The sequence below is a fragment of the Herpailurus yagouaroundi genome, unplaced genomic scaffold, assembly GCF_014898765.1.
Source record: "Herpailurus yagouaroundi ecotype Mexico unplaced genomic scaffold, PumYag 163, whole genome shotgun sequence".
Lineage (NCBI taxonomy): Eukaryota > Metazoa > Chordata > Mammalia > Carnivora > Felidae > Herpailurus > Herpailurus yagouaroundi.
The window spans coordinates 42,731,025-42,749,989 of NW_024412404.1; the positions used below are offsets into that span (position 1 = coordinate 42,731,025).

The following is an 18,965-nucleotide window of genomic DNA, read 5'->3' on the forward strand; positions in this document are numbered from 1 at the left end:
CCTTAGCTTGAGGCAGCCCCTGGAGCACCCCAAAGCACTTCCATGATAAAGATCTTGGCACAGGCCAGAGATTCCCCAGATTTCTCAGTTCTCACATTCTCAGTGACACAGTGAGCTCCTCAGGCCCCACCCCTCACTACTGGCCAACAGCTACCAGCAGTTTCATATATTGGGTAGTTAGGGCCACATAGCTGAATAACAGTAATCTGCACAGGGTCTGACAGATGCCACTGTATTTAAAAATATCCCAGGGGTGGGGAGCCCGGATGGCCTGGTTGGTTAAGCATCCAACTCCGGATTTTAGCTCAGCATTGGGCTCTGCGCTGAGAGGGCAGAGCCTACTTGGGATTCTCTCTCTGCCTCTCTCTCTCTCTGCCCCTCCCCTGTTCATGCTATCAAAAAAAAAATAAAACATTAAGAAAATGGTCATATGTTTGCACTGGAAGCCAGACAGTGACACTGAGCCCCCAGTGAACGACAGTGTTTATAAAAAGATCTAAAGTAAGATCCTTCAGGAGCACCTGGGTGGCTCAGTCTGTTGGGCATCCAACTCTTGATTTCAGCTCAGGTCATGATCTGAGGGTCGTGGGATGGAGCCCCGTGTTGGGCTCTGTGCTGACAGTGGGGGGCCTGCTAGGGATACTTTCTCTTTTCTCTCTCTGCCCCTCCCTTGCTCTCTCTCCCTCTCTCTCAAGATAAAATAAACATTAAAAAAATAAAGTAATATCCTTCTAACATAAGAGTACTTTGCACCTGAAAATGTCCACAGTGCCGACTCTGCCCCTTTACTTCCATTTCTCCATGGCTCACAGAAAAGAAAGAGACCAGAACAGAACAAGTAGGTTCTGGACACCCCAAGCACCCTCCCTCAGGCCTTGTCCTTGGGGGCTGATCTCCACCTAGGACTGAGGGCAGGCACCCCTTGGGCCCTGTTTCTGCATCCCGTGTGTAATGAGGAAAGCCTTCACGCTCATGGGCAGAAAGAACATCTTCTGTGGAAACCCCTCTGTTTTCCTCAGCAGTAGGGAGCATCACTAACTTGTAAAGCAAACGTGCTAAAAAGGGTGACGCAAGCTGGCAAGCACTGACCTGAGGAGCAGGTGCTGACCCCGGGGTGCAGTGTGGGAGAGCAGGATGCCATGTTGTTTGGGACTCCAAAGACTGCAGGGGAGGAGGAGGAGGAGGAAGGCTGGTGAGCGGGACCTCCAGCCCAGAGCAGGGGAAACCACAGAGGCACCAGAAGAAGTGCCAGGATTAAATTTTTCTATTTTGTTACATTTCTGGTTTTAGGGAAATCTTGGGCTCTTGCCTTGCAGCCGAGGACCAAATTGTCCATGGTGTGTCTTGAGTCATAGCCAAGGAATGGTCATAAGGTGGTCAGGCCTCACGTGGACCCTGGGTCACCCTTTTGCAGAAAAGGCATTTGAAGCCCAGAGAAGTTAACCAACTTTCTCAAGGTCACAGTTAATCCACGTGGAACGAAACTAGGTTCCCTATACACATTTTCATGTTCTTTCCCATTAGATTTTTTTTCCTGATACACTGTGCTATATAGTCCTTTTTATAGGGGACCCACCAAAAGAAACACCTTAGAGACTGAATTGAGCTGCGGTTTCAATGGGAAAATCTTGGGATGCTAGGTCACAGAAGACCCCTAGAGAAAGCCTCCAGGGAAGGTAAACAGCAGAGGGGTCGTTCAGCTCCAGGTAAAATTGCAAAGGGTTCAGGGGTGGGAGGGGAAGTGCACTGTACCACGTACCTGATCCTGCAGAATAGGCATTGGTGTTGAGGAGGGATGAGCTCTGGGTGGTCACATTGTTGTGATAGGTCCCCATGGAGGACCCCGCCGGCAAGGTGGAAGACCACATATGGGAGGGAAGGTTGGCGTCCAAGATGGTTGTATCATAGGTGCCGGACACTGGAAACAGACAGGCACACCCACACCCCAGTGAGAGACAAAAGCAGCACCCAGTCAGATCGGTGTGCCGGCACATTCTCGGGTTTAGCTCTGAAGGTCCCATGTCCCGGACCTCCCTCAGTCCAGGGAAGTTGGTCAGTCCACTTTCATCTGAAACTTCGGAGCTGGTGAAAACTTGATCTCTTGTATTAAAAATTCTTGTTGTGGCTAACAGACACATGAAAAGATGCTCAACATCACTCATCATCAGGGAAATACGAATCAAAACTATAACGAGATACCATCGCACACCTGTCAGAACGGCTAAAATGAACAACACAGGAAACAACAGATGTCGGCAAGGATGTGGACAAAGGGAACCCTCTTGCACTGTTGGTGGGAAGGCCAACTGGTGCAGCCACCCTGGAAAACAGTTTGCAGATTCCTCACAAAGCTGAAAATAGAACTGCCCTCCAACCCAGCAATTGCACTACTAGGTATTTACCCAAGGAATACAAAAATACTAATTCAAAGGGATACCTGCACCTCGATGTTTATAGCACCATTATCTACAACAGCCAAATTATGGAAGCAGCCCAAGTGTCCATCAATTGATGATTGGATAAAGAAGTGGTGTATATATACAACAGAATATTACTCAGCCATAAAAAAAGAATGAAATCTTGCCATTTGCAACAACATTTTTGCTAAGTGAAATTAAGTCAGAGGAAGACAAATACCGTATGATTTCACTCATATGTGGAATTTAAGGAACAAAATTGATGAACATATGGGGTTGGGGGGAAAGGGAAACAAACCATAAGAGATTCATAGCAATAGAGATCAAACCAAGAGTCGATGGAGGGAAGTGGGTGGCGGATGGGCTAGATAGGTATGGCAATTAAGGAGGGCACTTGTGATGAGCACTGGGTATTGTATGTAAGCTATGGATCACTGAAATCTACTCCTGAAACCAATAATGCACTGTATGTTAACTCAAATTTAAATAAAAATTTGAAGAGAAAAAAAAATTCTTGCTGACTCCTGGTGAAATCTGAAGTAGGTCAGTTTTGCTCTGGGGTCTGCCCATTTTTCCAAGATCCCCTCCCCACCTCCTGGTGTGCTGTCCCCTCCACTGGGACATCCATCGGTTGCTGATTCCGCCACTGGTGCCAGGGGGCCACAAATCCCACACAGAATTCCAGGCATGAGGCAGGTGCAGATAGCAAAGCCCCTGGTCCGAGACCATCCCACACGGAGGGCAGTCTTCTCTGGTTAAACTCTCCTTAAACCTTCCTATGTGCCAACCAGACCCAAGGGGCACTCTGCCCCCAAGAGAGGGGACTTTGGTGCTTCTTCAAATCTGAAGCCAATTCTGCCTCTTCACTATACAAGGGGGAACGAGCCATGCAAGTCATAAAACCTGCCCTGAGGTTTGGTTTTATATTTAAAAATAAGAGAAATATCACAATCTCAAGGATTGTTGTTGTGTTTTGTTATTGTTTCTTTTTTTCAGGAGTAAGGGACAGAAAGCTTCACAACATAGCAGAACTGGCTTCTCTCCTCCTCTCCGTCCAAGGATCTGCTTATTCATCTTTCTGCCTCCCACAGAACCCACCTTGCACTTGGTAGGCATGTGATCCAGGAGTGCTCAACAATGTCCATCCTACTTGACTATGACCCCCTGGTTATCTGTTTGACTTCCCCCAGAGGCCCTCACCTCCACGAGTGGCCGTGTCTCTCCTGTTCCTTGCTTCTCCTCAGTGCCTGCTACTTGGCACAGAGGAAGCACATAATAAATATTCACTGAATAAATGAATGAAAATACAGTTGTCCCCACTATTCTTCACTCGGGGAACCTGGCCAACACATTCCCAAAAGATGTCAAGAATGTCCTGGGAGAGAGTCTCTAGGATTGAGAGCCCGACTACACGCTCGTGGGATGGTGGACCAGACAGGGCGCAGCCCACATGCTCACACAGCATGAAGAGCAGACTCTTGGTAAGTACTCTGTGAAGTCCCTGCCACGACCTTGGAGGCCTGTCGGGGCACGGCTGAATTCCAGGGCCAGGACAACTCTGCCACCTCGTTCCCTTCCCTCCATGGAAGCTGGAGCCCGGGGCTTACCTGACTGGGAGCTTGCCGTCACCATTTTGGTCTCCACCGTGCCTTTCTTGGGGATGGGGAGTGTATTGGAGCAATTTCGGGTGGGGCTCACGCTTGCAGATCGACTCCCCTTGAGCAAACGCTTAACATCATCCAATTCTGTCCCTGTAAAATAAACCCCCAATTTTCCAATAGGCCCAGGATTCTTTCCTGAGTCCAGCTGCAGTGGAAAAACATATATGGCATTCTGAATGAGGCGGGGGTGGGGAGAATGACATTTGCTTCACACGCTGGGACATTTTTGGTCAGCCTTGTAATTTTTGTATTTTGTCAATTTATAGCATCTATCAACCTGGCACTTTGTAATATTAATGGCCTCATAAATACAGGGCCTCCACAGGGAGGTCCTCAGTATGTATTTCCTAATTAGACCTCATCAGACAGTACAGGGATAATTCTGTGGCTGGAAGACCTGGTCGTCCTAGATCAGGGGGCTGGGAGATTTACACATAGGGCAGTGAAAGAACCAGATCTCTTGAAACAAATGATTCAACAGTGGTCTCATCCCTCACCAGGACACGTTGAATGTCAAGTGCCTGACCTTGTATGCTCTGGAGTGTCAAAAGCAATTTGTGGCTCATAACTCCTAAACATTATGCTGCTTTCGTGTGGGTTTGGGGTCCATTTGGCCACTATTATTTGTAGCTAGGTCACCTAGAGGTGTTAGCTCCCTGTGCCTCCCAACATGGCAAGGAGGAGAGGAAGGAGACATCATAGGAGGGTAGCACATAAGAGGTCTGCAGACAATGTGTCCTAGAAGACTGCCCAGGCACCCCCTCCCCTGAAAGCTCCATCCTTTGGCTCAGCCCTGCCAAGCCTGGAAGGACTCTGGTGAGATAGCCTCAGACCCCGTGGCACAGGGCCCTGAGCTCTTTGCACCAGCCCCAATCTCTGATTCCTGGGCCAACTGGCCTCTTTCTCCTCCTGTTCTTTATACTTGGCTCTCACCCTATTGGTTGGGCTCTTTTCAAAATGTCAAATAACTTCTAATAAGAACAATAGGAGTGAAACAAAGTCAACAGACAGGCTAGGGAATCCCTGACATTTGAAATAAAGTTCAAATTCTCACACTCGACTTGCTTCTGACTCTTCTCCAATCTTAAGTATTCTATCATGTCCCCTCTTTCTCCTTTTCCTTTGGCCACACTGAACATTCCTCCAACGTGTAGGCATATGTTCCTCAAATGTGTCATGCCAGCGTATCCCACAGAGCCGAAATGACCCATCCTTCGGTCCCCCTTCAAGGGACATGGACCCGAGAAGGCTTCTTTGACTCCCTGCTCCTTCAGCTCCCTGAGATGTCATGGTTGGTTGGTTTACGATCTCCCTGTTAGCAGCAAGGAACATGACTTACTCAGCTCCTCATCCCCAGCACCTCGCCAAGGGTCCCTCTCACAGAAGGCCCTTCAAGACGTTTTATGATTGAGTGACCACACACACAGACACACACACACTGGTGACCCTGGATTCCTGGATCCTTTATTTTCAGACAGACAGTGACCACTTACATCGGGTAGATGGGGATGCACTCTGTAGTCGAACTCGGATTTCGCTCTCTGCCAGGGAAGAGATGGAGAAAGTGTGAATGAAGGAGCTTGGATCACAGTGCCTGACACTGAGCTCTGAGCAGCAGAAAAGATTCTGGGCTGTGTCCTAAGAACAGGAGGCCTAAGTATGCCCAGAACAAGTGCTATTTAAAGGAGAGGTCCTCTCCCCACATCCCAACCTGCCCACTGTACACATCCCAGCGCCTGGGGATGCCCTGATGAAATCACAGGCTGAGCCGGGAGGCTCCATCACCAACAGCATTGACCGAACCCCTTCCCACTGCCTGTCTCCCAACTGCCCAAACCAAGCTGCTGTCTTGCCTCCTGGGTCTCTGGGTCATGAGAGAGAGAGACTTCTAAAACCCGTACCATTTACTTAGCCACTTGGGCCTCCTTTGGGCAGGAAATGGATGGTTTCACGTTATTAGTTAGCTTCAGGTAGGCCATTGACATCTTTCAACTATTAGCCTAAAGCTGGTAGCTGGTATGTTCCTAACTTTCAAGTTACTGATGCAAAAAGCCTGGGAAGTCTAGACTGATCAGTGAGAGCTACAGCAGCCCAGCCCATGAGGAGCCCTGCCTTCAGCAAGGCGCTGACACGCCGCTCCTCCCCACCCCCACCAGATCCATTGGGGCCGCTTTCCCCAGGACCACATTTCCCTCCTAGAGCCTTCTCCACAGGCAGACGTGGACAGTGCAAAACTGTCACGCAGCCCTCTGTGCCCTGGAATAATTTGAAAAAGAAGGGCTTTTGCTCATTTCTCGATGCATCACGGTAATTACAGCGGCTTTAGTTAGTCAGGCAGGAGACTACAAGTGAAGTCAGATGTGGCGCCAGCATCATCAGCTAATCCGCAGCAGGACAAGCTGCTCCCCAGCTGGCTACCATGTGATTTTAGCCTTGCTTCCACTCGCATGCTACGTCACCGCCAGAATCTACCCTTCCCATCCTGATGGGGCCGGCAAAAGATTCCCAGGAAGCTGTAAGCTCCTCAGACGCAGAAACCACGCCTTATTTATTCTTCTCTGCTTCTCATATTTTCTGGCTCAAGGCTGGGCACCCGTGTTAGATGCTCAGAAAAAACTTGGTGAATGAACTGAAATGAACCCAGCAACAGAGCTCACCTCGTGTTTGGCTCCTTCCTCTGGTTGAAGAAGATGCTGAGAAACAAAGACAAGTAAGCTTAGGCATATGTAAGAGGTGGCATGCTAAATAATTTTCACCTGGAAGTAGGTCTGTTTGAGTGGGGGGTGGGGAAGAGACGGTTTTCAGTGTGCATTTATATCCAGATGGGCACCTTTCTCTTTGTTTCTACTAATGTGTCTTTGTAAAGTCTTTGCAAACTGAGTATCCTGCCCTTCTTCCCTGAGCTCAAGTCCTGTGCATCCCAGTTCCTACTTGGTGCCCCCACCCGGAAGCTGACACACCAGCTCTGCTTCAGGATGAAATGACTGAACACGTCAGTCCACGTGGAGGCCTCCACCTGGCTCCCCTATTTCAATCACTGGCCCCACAGTGAACCCAACCACCTGGGGATGGCAGTGGGTGCTTAATAAATGATGGCCACATAGCCAAAGGTCAGAGAAAGTTTTGCAAGGCTCCAATGCATTTAGGGTGTTAGCTAAATGAATGTTAGATTAGCTCACACTTAGAGTGTTAACTAAGGTAATCATTTGGAAGCAAGGTCATTAGGGCTGGCTGTCTACACAGGTGAAATATATTAAAAAAAAATAACAAAACAGCCAAATCTCTTTAGCTTTTTGTTAGAGACTGCCTTGGACTTCCAGCCATAAGCAAATAAATAAAATTATAATCACTGTACAATCATATCAATTCAGACACACAGTGAGAATCCAAGAACATGGACCAAAAGGTTAAGGCCAAATGAAGACAGATTTTTGGGTTTCACTTGGCATAAAGTGTGCCCCTTTGCAGCCAATCATGGTGGAGGTGATGAGATGTTTGGCATTTGTGCGTTCAACCCCCTGCTCCTCTTTGCTGGGAGGTCTTTGTGTGTCCTGTGGAAGGAAAAATCCTATAATTGTTGCTTGGCCTTAGGGGCTTCTCTGTCCAAGCCTGAGCCCTGTGTGAATAACTTGCCACTTCAGTAGTATCAGGAGCAATGGCGAATGCCAGCAAGTTAATGTGGAGGTCAGTCACCTTAAGATGCTTCAGGATAAGGAAGCAAGGGGTCAAACTCCTTTAGAAGAATCCATTTGACTCCAGGCATTTCCCCAGTGCCTCATTTGACTATTTCTTCAGAAAGTAAGAAAAGGACATACCAAATTCCTTCCGAGGGTACTCCGGAGAAGAGTTGCCGCTGGAGCTCCCTGCAGAGGGAGAAAACACTCAGCACACAGAGCCAGTCCTCCCAGAGAAAACACTCAGCACACATATGGCCGGCCCTCCCAGAGCTGCCCAGGGGAGAAGGTGCACTGGCACCCCCTACTGAACCTCCCGGCCCAGCGCCCTGGACGGCAAGTGCTCTACAGCAGGCTTGCTGTGGAAATAGGACACACCTCCAGGACGCAGCTGGGGCATTTCGCTGTGACCACTGATCTATTTCACGTGGCGAAGGGTTAGAACAAAGGAAAGCAGGACGTTTTCATTTTTTTTTTGTTTTTACGTCCTTGACTGAGTGTGCCCTATGCCAGTGTTGGTGCAGGTGACCTGTCCCTGGTCATACAAATACCGGCAGTGTCACTGACCTTGTGAAGCCAGTCCCAAATGTGGACCCTGTTACAATGAAGGCGCCAGCCCCCAGGAAGGCCTAACATCAGAAAGCGCTGTGGTGACACCCTGCCTGGCCTGGATTTTGGCTCCCCACCCCCACCCCCGCCATATGCCAGCTCTGGGTCTTAACTCACTTACTGGGGAACTCAAACCCTCAATCCTGCTTCTCCACCACCACTACCCGTCTCCATTCAGTATCAGAGCCACTTGCTGCCTGGCTGGCCTGTTTCCCACCAAACCTGCTTCTGCAGATGACCAGGCACTGCAGTGACCTGAGGGGCAGGACCCAAACATCTTCCTCCCGCCTCCTGCTTCTTGACACTGAGCACCTCCCTGCCCCACTTCCATGTCTCTACCTGGTCCTGCTCTCCCCAGCCGCTCACACTCTTCCTCCTCCTGTGTCTTCTGACTCTCTGTTCCCTTTCATCCCCAATGTTCTCTTTCTTTGCCCCTTTCTGCTCTCATGCTCCCTTCCTTGGCCAGTTCCTGAGTTTTCCATCTTCTACTAACTAACATCTCTTCATAAATGCCGCGAAGCTGGGTATCCTGCCCGACTTCTCCCTGAGCTCAAGTCCTGCGCACCCCTCTCCCTGCTCGGTAGCCCCACTGGGAGCTGTGCGGCAGCTCCGCTTCAGGGCACATCCCCGAGCTCGTCAGCATGGGGGCCTCCACCTGGCTGCCCTCTTTCAATCACGGGCACCACCATGGCCCCAACCACCTGCGCTTCAATCTCAGACTCTTTCTCCCCCCTCTCCCTTAGTACTTAATCAATTGTCAAACATCAATTCCGTCTGCAATACATCTCACCCCTGCTCCTCTTTTCCACTCCAAATGCTGACACCCTAGTCCCAGCCAAGTTTTCCCTTCCTTGACCATGGAGCACCTTCTAACTTGTCACCACGTTCTGCCTCTTTCCTCCCCATTCTTCCTGCACATGGCTTCCAGAGTTCTAGTCCTAGACCTCAAAGTTGATTGACTTTTTATTCAAAAATCCCGGGGGCTTCTCACTGTGACAGAACAGAATCCAAACATCATAGGCCAGCCCTGAATCTGAGCCCCTCCAGCTCTCTTCACGTCAGCACCTGCTTGCTAGTGAGCCCTGACTGCTGCCTGTGTGTGGCCCCTGCAGGCTGGAGCGACCCACCTCTCCACTGGGTGTCACACATCACACATGAAGGCCCATCTCAAATGCTACCTCCACAAAGAGTCTTCCCTGAAGACTCAGCTGGAAACCATAATCCCCTTCTACTTTATATCATAGTTTTTAACTTATCATTTTAGCTTATCCAGTAGACTACAAGCAACTTGAAGCAAGATCCACATCTAATTCATTTCAGTATCATTAGGGAGGAAGAATTTCCTCTACCCTTTAAGATCCTTCTAGCTGGACCAAGAAGCAAATTGACATGAGACAGATTAACAGGAGAAAAATCAAATTTAGCTTCTGAATCCACACAGACATGGAAATTCCAGAGACTGGCAACATGATGCTCATATGAGCTGAGGAGAGGGGTAGAGGCTTGAGAATACAAAAGGGAGAAAGACCGTTAGCAGGAAGGTGAGAGGAGATGGTTGGAAAACAAAGATTGCCTTATTACATAAGTAAGTTTCCTAAGTAGAGGAGTTTCTATTAATAGCTCTCTTCTTGGTACAAGCAAGCAACTGAGGGGGAGATAAAGAGCTTTTCCTGAACCTGCTAGGTTTTGATTGCTTTTAACTTAAAATACTGTTCATGCCAAAGTGACCCATTTGGGGGCAGCCTGCCCTTGGCCCCTAGAGCGTCCACTAAAACATTCCAAAGGGTGTTAAATACATGGTAGATGCGTGATAAAATGCTAAATGAAGGAATGAATTAAGGGGGTGGGTAAATCAATGAAATCTCTAAGTAGCAGGAGTCTGTGAAAGAAATGAAAGAAGAGTGAAGACACAGCAGAAACAGGTAAATAAGGGTGGCCAATAATTTCATCCTCAAAAGATGAGCGAAGTTATCTGGGGAAGAGAGCAGCGCTCTTGTAAAATCTGTGGGACCAATACCTTCGTATGTTCCGTGGCGGGTGATGTGAGTCTTCCTCTCAAACGTGGAGCCTGGTGAGTTGGGCAGAGTGGAGGCGGGGGAGTGAGCCCTCCTGTAACTGGAGGTGGAGGCATTGCCCCGTGTGCTTCCACCTGCAAGTGGGGAAAAGCATGAACTCTCCCAGGGCTCCAGTAGACTGGCATGTGGTCACACTGAGTACACTCAGGCTGCTCAAAATAAAAAAGGGCCCCGTGGAAGGCCAAGAGGACTTCTGGAGAACATTGCTGGAAGGGTCCACCTTGGCATTCCAATGGCCACTCAGAAATGGGAGATGGAATCATGGCTGCTGCCCTTCCCCAGCTGACCGTGGCAGGAAGGCAGGGGGCCCCTCTGTGGATGTGGTTACACATGGCAGCTGAGACGTGGCACTTCATTGTAGCAGGATTTTTCTTGAGACGTGGCACTTCATTGTAGCTCACTACTGGATGGACCAGAGTATAACTGGACATGGGAGTGTTCCTTGAAAGCAAACAGCGACCACTCCTCTTGGTCAACCCAGCGTTTTGTGTGTTTTGGGTCTTCTTTTTCAGTGTCAGTCCAAGACTTTTTAAATGGCTTCAGGGGTTAATGTGTGCTTGTGTTTTATTTGGTTTTGTTTTGCCTTGCTTTGTTTTGTTTTGCCTTGCTTTGTTTTGTTTCAGTTTGAAAGCTACCCTGAAAGAGTCTTTCACTGGGAACAATAGGCCTGTGTTGGATGCTTGCCCAGTGGAAACTCCGTGTGGGATTGTATGTCACTAGATTCCGTAACAGAGTAATCCAGTCCTAAATTTATTTTGTTGTTGTTGTTAATTGAAATTATAAACCCTCATGCGTGCACACCCTTCCCTAAAAGAAATGGCTTAAAGAGAGTGATTCAGTGGGGAAAGAGCTACCTCCCTATGAAGCATTCTTGATTACTGTTATTTATACTGGGAACTTAATGAAAATGGATCCCACTGTAAGTAGGCTTCGAATGTGGCCGATTTGAAAGTGTCACAGTGGCTGGGACATGTGTCAGTTACATAGTAATTTGGGGCATTTGGAATGGATGACAAGCAGTTGTGACCCTCCCTCTCCTTGTAGGACTCCCTCTCTCCCTGTCCATCTGTTCTCCCCCAACCCCATTCACCCCCAGGCACTTACTTGAGTTTATGTAGCCACTGCTGCCATGTGTCAGGCTGTGTTTCTCCAGACGGCTCCCTCCACTAAGAGAGCCTGTTTTAGCATAGCCGTTGCTGGTTCCCCCTTCTGCAGAAACAAGAAGCAGGTGACAATTTATGGGTGGAGTCAGGCCAGGGGATCCCCTCCTCCTCTGCGTGCAGAGATCACCCCTGGCTTATCGCCCATGACCCTCTGGTCCCTTTGCAAGTGCAAGTTGCCATACTCTCATTTTTGATAGAAACATCGAGAACAAATATTCCACCCAATTTAAAAGCAAAGTCTTCTGGGCAGAGCATAGCAAGTTGCTCATTAGGAAAATTTAAATATTAGAAACGGCAGTTGAGTGAGGAAAAGTTCTGCGAGGCCAGGGCATGGGTTGGGCTGGCTTTTTTGAAATTGCCTGGTCAGTGCCACAGACATGCCAGCCACTAGACTCGCTGAAAGGGTGAGTGACAGCTCTGTGTTGCTGGTGTTCCATGTGGCAGCCCATGGTGCTCTGACCTCTTGTTCCCACCCTCTGTGAACGAGGCTCCCTGGGGAGCAGGGGTGGCTTTAGGGCTGCGTCTCCATTATAGAATCCACTAAACCTGAAGACCTCCTCAGGAAAAAAAGTGGATTCAGAGGCCTGACTGGTGGTTCCCTCCTCCCACCCTGTGCTCAGGCTGGATAAGGTTTCTGCCAGGAGTGTCCAGATCAGGTAAATCTATACAGAGAGCAGACTTGTAGCTCTCAAGGGAGAGGGGAGAGGGGCGGGAGAATGGGGAGTGACTGCTTATGGTCATGAAGTTTCCTTTTGGGGTGATGGAATCTTTTAAAATTAGATTGTTGCAATGCCTGCACAACTCTGTAAACATACTGAGAACATTAATAAAAGGAAAGGTCACTAAAGTGAATTGATGCTGAGAGGCTGAAGGGGAAGCCATGCCACTTAATGTCAATTTCAGGAAGCACCTGTCAATTGCAGACCCAGCTGAAGAATCCTCAGAGGGAAAGTATCCTCAATTACAGGCCCCAACAGGAAAAGATATAGGTTGCATGCCTGCAGGAAATCTACGCCTGCAACTCAGCCAATAAGAAGCCATCCATCACCCTGAGCTCTTGCTTTTCTCCAATGGACTTTAAAACACCTCCCAGCTTCTTCCTTCTCCATAAAATAATCTTCCTTTCCTTTGTTTGTTGGACTTGCTTGTGGTTCTGCCTTAGTTTGTTCCAGTTTGCAGTTTCCCAAATAAACCTGCTTTGCTGGTAAAATAACTGGCAGTTTTATTTTTAACATTAACAGTACTAACAACCATTGAATTATATACTTCAAAGTGGTGTGTTTGGTGATTCGTAAATTAATGTCAATATAGCTGTTAAAAAAGAGATTTCAGATCTTTTGGATTTGCTCAGCTGAAGAGTACGTAGAGAAAAGGTTACACGTGTGGAGTCCTTCATACATGCCTTACTGAGAAGGAAGCTCTTGGTAGTCACTTACTTGGTGGTAAGGATGTAAGTCTTGTAGTTACTGTTTCCGTAATAACTAGAAAAAGACAATAAGAAGATAAGATCTTATATAACACACTGAATTCCCTGTATGTCGGCAAGGTCTAACATCTCTCATAGACTCAGCATCTTAAATTAGGTTCAACATAGATTTTTGTATACTTGTGCTTTAAGGTGTGTGATCTGACCCACTGTCCGTGAAAATATGTGCAGTAACAATGGGGTTTAATTTACCTGGAAAATAAGTTTATATCCTTTTGGAACCAAAAGTAGTTACCTGCTGGTTTGAGGGATGACGTACTTACCTTGACGTCTATGGCTCTCATTTAACAATTAGATCCAGTCCAGGCCTGGATTCACCTTTGAAGGAGGACCGGGGCCTCAAATCACTCTGAAGTGTGCCAAGTCACACTCTGTCTGCACTACCTTTTCCATATGGTCACCCCATCCGGCTGGGGCCAACACATTATCCTGGCTGATTTCACTGTGAAGTGGATAATTATTTTGTACTTCTTTATCAACTGGGGGTGTCTCAAGGACATAATTCATTCCCAAATCATCAGGGCCATCCCTGAGAGTAAGGAGGTGTATGTAGGAAGGCGGAGGTCAGTAAGTCACACTTGGTGCTGGGTGAAATCGGGGATAGATGAACATCAAAGTCAGACTTGAAGAACCAGTCCCTTTGCCTCCCCAAATTGAGTTTCTCTAGACTCCAAGTCATGGTGAGTCTATGGAGGTAACAAAAGCTTCCAGTATGCTTTTTGTTTGTTTTTTGTTTTTTGAAGAGAAGAGATAGAGAGTGAGCAGGGAGAGAGGCAGACAGAAAATCCCAAGCAGGCTCCATGGTGTCAGCACAGAGCTAGCATCGAACTCAGGAGACCATGACCCCATCAGAAACCAGGAGTCAGATGCCCAAGCCACCCAGGCCCCCCACCTTCCAGTATGTCTTAAACACCAGTTAGAAGACCTGTTGCCTTTCTGAATCTCTCTCTCCCCTGCAGCAACATGGGGAGGTGGGTGGATTCCTAGAACCAAAGTGGGGCCAATGTTGTTCTCTGACAGTGACCATCACTGCCTCCTCCCTCTGTGTGGGATATAAAGGAGTACTGATACAACTGAGGTCACGGGTCTTTAACAGCACACTTCTGGGGTGCGTGTGTGCGTGTGTGTGTGTGTGTGTGTGTGTGTGTGTGTGTATGTGTGCGCACATGCCCGGGTATATATGTGTGTGCATGGTGTGCATGTGTGTGTGCATGTTGGAAGAGGTGGTGAAAGGGGAAAAGGTGGAATTTCCTTTGTGCCACTTTAGGCTCTCCTGCTGGCTACTGCTCCATCCCACACCAGTTTTGCTGCCCCAACCCCCTTCCTTCTTCACACTGTATTTTCCTAACTGATTTCTTGTCCTAGCAGGAACCACATTCCATGCATAACAGGAAATGGTTTTTTAGACTAAAATGGCAGCTTGATTTGAATAATAGTCCTTGAGCTTTCACTAAACCTCTCATTGTGTGGACCTTTGGGATTATTGGACACATAAAAATAAATTATTTCTTAACCTAAAGTTCCAAGTCTGTGAAGCCAGAATATTTTCATTAGAGAAATATGAAAGTCACAGGATAAATGAAAGAGTTAGAACTGTTTAGGGGACAGTTTAAATGTCTCTGAATTTATCATTTGGGCAGTTTCACAAAAGAAATGTGCCTGTTTTCAATTTCACTGTTGACTGCAACTGTGACACTGGTGTTACTGTAACTCTGTCCCTGCAGTAACTGGGATATTATTCTTTTGGATTCCTGCTGCCCTGTATTCTAGATAAAGAAATGGTTAAACAACTTATGACAAATTCATTCAACAGAATATTATACAGCTACGGAAAATGCTAATTATGAAAACTGTACATGAAAATGGTAATTTTCATTTTTGAAGAAAAAGCAGAACACGGTTTGATTATAAGTAGGTTAAAATAAAAATCAACAAAAGCCATCTTATGGGAAGGAATAAAGTCTACTTAGGAAACATTTTAAATGATACATTGAAAAAAAAAGCAAAAAAAACCCAAAGAAAACTAAAAATAAATAATTTAGAAGTGATATAGAAGTTGTGATGGAATTAGGAATGAATTATTTACTCTTTCCAATTCTTGTATTACTTTCATAAGGATAATATATTGTTCTCTTACTTCTTTCAGTGACTTCGGTGCCATCGCGCTTGTTTTTCTTGGTTACATCCATACCATAGCCACCTGCAGAAAAGCCAGAAACCACGATCAGCCATGACTCTGACCATCACTCTTAGGAAGGATAGGTCCCTACTATGCAAGCTGAGAGCCAAAAACACTTGATCACTAGAATTCAAGGCATAATTCTTTCATGTACATATTGTTTACAAGTCATTTCCACTTCTTGATTCAGTTCTAAGAAGGAATAACTTAATAGTTCCACTTTGGATGCTATTCTTTTGTGTGGAAAGCTTATTTTTCAGGATCTCATTGACCAGGCTGCCCCCTGATGAGCATTAAAGGGATTACATGGAAGATGTGGTGTCCTGACCTTTGACTATAAAACCTCCATTTTTTGCCAAAGTAACAAACAGCTGAAGGATATCTGTCAAGGCACTTGCTGTTTTTAACAAACTCATTTTGATGTATCCCATAATTTTCAGTGTTCTATTGGAATTCTATGACTATAAGACATTCATGCTTCATTATTTACAGTTTAGATGGGAGAATGATGTTGGAAGGATTTAAATTAGGAGGAAAATCATTGTGTCGTTGGTACTTGTATGGAACTTAGTACTTTTCACAGTGTGAAATTTTCCCTTTGTAACAAGCTAGCCCATGATGCTTATTTGCAGACATGAGTAGGAAAAATATATGAAGAAAATGTGTAAAATCTACAGAAGTACATAGGAAAAGACGTATCTGTGTGTTATCTGTGTTGCCCCTTCACTCACTGCTTCTGGAAGGGAAAATCATTGAGATCTTGTCCACTGTGTCCTGAAACATAGATGGGCTGAGGCCAGTTGACAGCAAGAAGCTGGGTGGGGGTTTAGGTTTAAACACACAGGAGACACAACAGGGTTTCCCACCCACCTGGGTTCTCGTTGCTGTGCTTCTCAGTCCCATGTTCTGGGAGGACGTGAAGTCTGGCTTTTCCTGTGGTTCTCTCTCCTCCCCCTAACCTTCCCCTCCTCTTTTGGATGCAGTTCAAATTGGATTCTAGAATTCTGGGCAAGCCACTCTGCCCAGGATTCCCCTTGCTTGAAGATTTCTCCTTTCAGTCTTTTTTACGTGCCCGGTGATTCTAGGGTCAACTTAACCATTAGGCATAGAAGGCACAGTGCCCAATCCTATCACACTTTTAGGCGCCTACAAAAGTGTTTCAATTTCTTTTTAAAAATCAGAAGAGAAATAAACACAATCCGACCTGGTTTATATTCTTTCAATGCAGTTATGAAATATAACTTTTAAGATGTTTTGTTTTGTTTTGTTTTTAATGGATGAAGGGGTCCACAAAAGAACAAGCATCTAGGGCCCATGAACGTCAGAATGCAGGCCTGGGTGACTTCCCCACTGAAAACCAAGACCACAGGAAGGAGACAAGCTAGCTGCTCAGCTATCCTGTGGAATGAACCAAGATCAGCACAGGTAGCCTCAGGGCCTGGGTGAATGTGCCAACTTCTTGCTCATTGGAGTTTCTTAAACAGAGCTCTAGGCAAAGAATGAGGCATCATGGAAAAATTCCTGGCTGGATCTGAGAAGCCACAGAAAGTCTTTGCAGGTATGTTTCCTAGAGCCAAAAAGGAGGGGCTCCATAAACAATTTCACAAGGGAGACCAGCGTCATTAGAAGGCCAAACCTGGCCTATGTCTGTGTCTGCATTCTGGCTATAACTTATATGACTATTGTCATGCAAACATACATGTAACCATACATTGTCTTTGAAATCTTTTGTTTAAGCAGTAATGGCCTTTGGTACCTCTGAAGCCCGCTCCACCTTTTTTTTCTTTTTTTGATTGGTCATTACCTGTGGACCAGGAGACATTTTGGAGATTAAACATTCAAATGGACCTGGCTGCCAGTAGAGAGCCACTGAGGGGGACACCTGAATTGGTATGAAATGTTATCCTGAAAGGAAGTGTTTATAACAATCCAGGGGAGCTTTTACTTCCTACAAGTTATTGCTTATTTTGATCTGTTAAAGAAAGCTGCTGTCAGCAGCTACACATATGGGTTTGGCTGGGTTTATTTTACTTGCAGCCATCAAGGCAGACTGATGATAGCTCCAAGTGATCGGGGTCTCAGTGTCCAGGCAGCAAACCCAGGGAGTGTTTTGTTGTTCTTTCTGTACCCAGGAAAATAACCCACTTCCCTAGGCACACTCATCTTGTTCTTAAGTTCCAAAGATGGAGCCTTGAGATGTGCTGCAAAATGTAAAGGGTTCCTCAGCTCCCGAAGGGCACAAGGACATCACCTGCTAAGAAATCAGATACCCTCCTCCAGGGCCTGGGGGATCCTTACTAGAAGGTACTCTGGGAAAGAATGTGCCCAAGGGGGGTGCAGGTGGATGGACCCCTGCTTCTCGGCCTGAAGCCCCTCAGATGGCTGTGTCCCACGGCCATACAGAATGATTTCTTAGGCCTGGAATACAGAGGATGGAGTTCTGATGACTGTCTCAAAATCTGAGACAGACTTTGAGCTGGCTCCCAGACTGATAGTCTGAAGTGGCAGGGATGTGCTAGGAGACAGAGTCCTTTAGACCAAAAACTTAAGATGAAATTTTTTTAAGTGATTTATCAAATGGAAAGCAATGGGTCGAGGCACAAACCTTGACTGGGATGGTCCCATGGGATCTACAGCATTCCCAAAGGACTTCCTTTTCAAACATTTTCAGTGCAGATAGTTTTAAGAGGTGCAACATTGGGGAAAGGAGACTGGCAGGCCTGGGCATGTGCGGAGGCTGCCTCTTCTGGGCGTGCTCACCCACTGTGCTTTTCTCCAAAACACTACTTAATGGAAGCACTGTCAAGTCACATAATTTTTAACCCCTTAATTTTAACTTCTTTGATGTTTGGGCCATTTCACTAGAATCAAGGAAGGGCAGATCACTAGGTTCTCAATTCCAAAACTATGCTAATTTCCATCCATAGTTCTAAGGGGCTGCTTTGTGATTATTTCATAGTTAATGATCTTTTCAAGATGTTTCTTTTTTCTACTTCTTTGAATTTTCTTTTCTTTCCACTTCATTTAAATATCACATTCACCTAAAACTATTCCCAGGATGACGTGGAGAAAGACCCGCACACACAAGGACAAACTGCTATCAGGGGTAGTAAACTATCACACTGACCTTATTCTAATGACCCATGAGACCCTTGGTCTTTAGTAAGGAAGGGAATGGAGAAGCTAAGTGTTCTTATTTTAGGAATTAATCTTTCTATAGTCTGCTAAGGAATCGCAAGTAATTTTTACAGCTTCTATTACTCCATTCTCTGTACACTTCAAATTTTAAAACAAAGCAACAAAATGGTCCAAATGTGAGAAAACCATCCACTAGCTATGATCTGTTAGCACAGAAGGAGCGAGCAGCGTGACGGCCAGGAAAACCAATGTCCTAGGGTTGATGGTCTCAGAGGTTTTTATCTCTGCAACATCTCGGCAATGGGTGTGCCACCTTTGCTACATTTGGCATCCTTGATTTTTATCACTTGAGGTTGGGGGATTTGGGGCGCCAGCTTTGTGATCATGCCTCTTGGTTACAGCCACATTTCCTTAAGTCCGGAGGCCGTTAACAATAGCAGAAAAGCCCCAAACCACGTAGACATAGACTCCTTTTGGCCAGACCTAATCTAAGAATGGCGTTAGTTCTTAGGTGGGATCAGTTTCATGAATCGGAGTTTCCATCCAAGATTGAAGCAAGACTC

At 46.5% G+C, this 18,965-nt stretch overlaps 1 protein-coding gene across 3 annotated transcripts in view; it reads right to left on the bottom strand.

Annotated features, from left to right (window-relative positions):
• The window catches only part of COL17A1 (collagen type XVII alpha 1 chain), a 50,901-nt gene that overhangs the window by 30,582 nt on the left and 1,354 nt on the right, over window positions 1–18,965 (bottom strand). For all 3 annotated transcript variants that reach the window (XM_040486352.1, XM_040486351.1, XM_040486350.1), the window contains 10 exons: window positions 15,223–15,285; window positions 13,036–13,080; window positions 11,541–11,645; window positions 10,379–10,510; window positions 7,894–7,941; window positions 6,736–6,771; window positions 5,572–5,619; window positions 4,025–4,168; window positions 1,760–1,918; window positions 1,090–1,161 (listed from right to left, as the gene is read on the bottom strand). In XM_040486352.1, coding sequence (XP_040342286.1) covers window positions 1,090–1,161; window positions 1,760–1,918; window positions 4,025–4,168; window positions 5,572–5,619; window positions 6,736–6,771; window positions 7,894–7,941; window positions 10,379–10,510; window positions 11,541–11,645; window positions 13,036–13,080; window positions 15,223–15,274 — 841 coding nt within the window. In that variant the 5' untranslated portion in view covers window positions 15,275–15,285. The remainder of the gene's footprint in view (window positions 1–1,089; window positions 1,162–1,759; window positions 1,919–4,024; window positions 4,169–5,571; window positions 5,620–6,735; window positions 6,772–7,893; window positions 7,942–10,378; window positions 10,511–11,540; window positions 11,646–13,035; window positions 13,081–15,222; window positions 15,286–18,965) is intronic.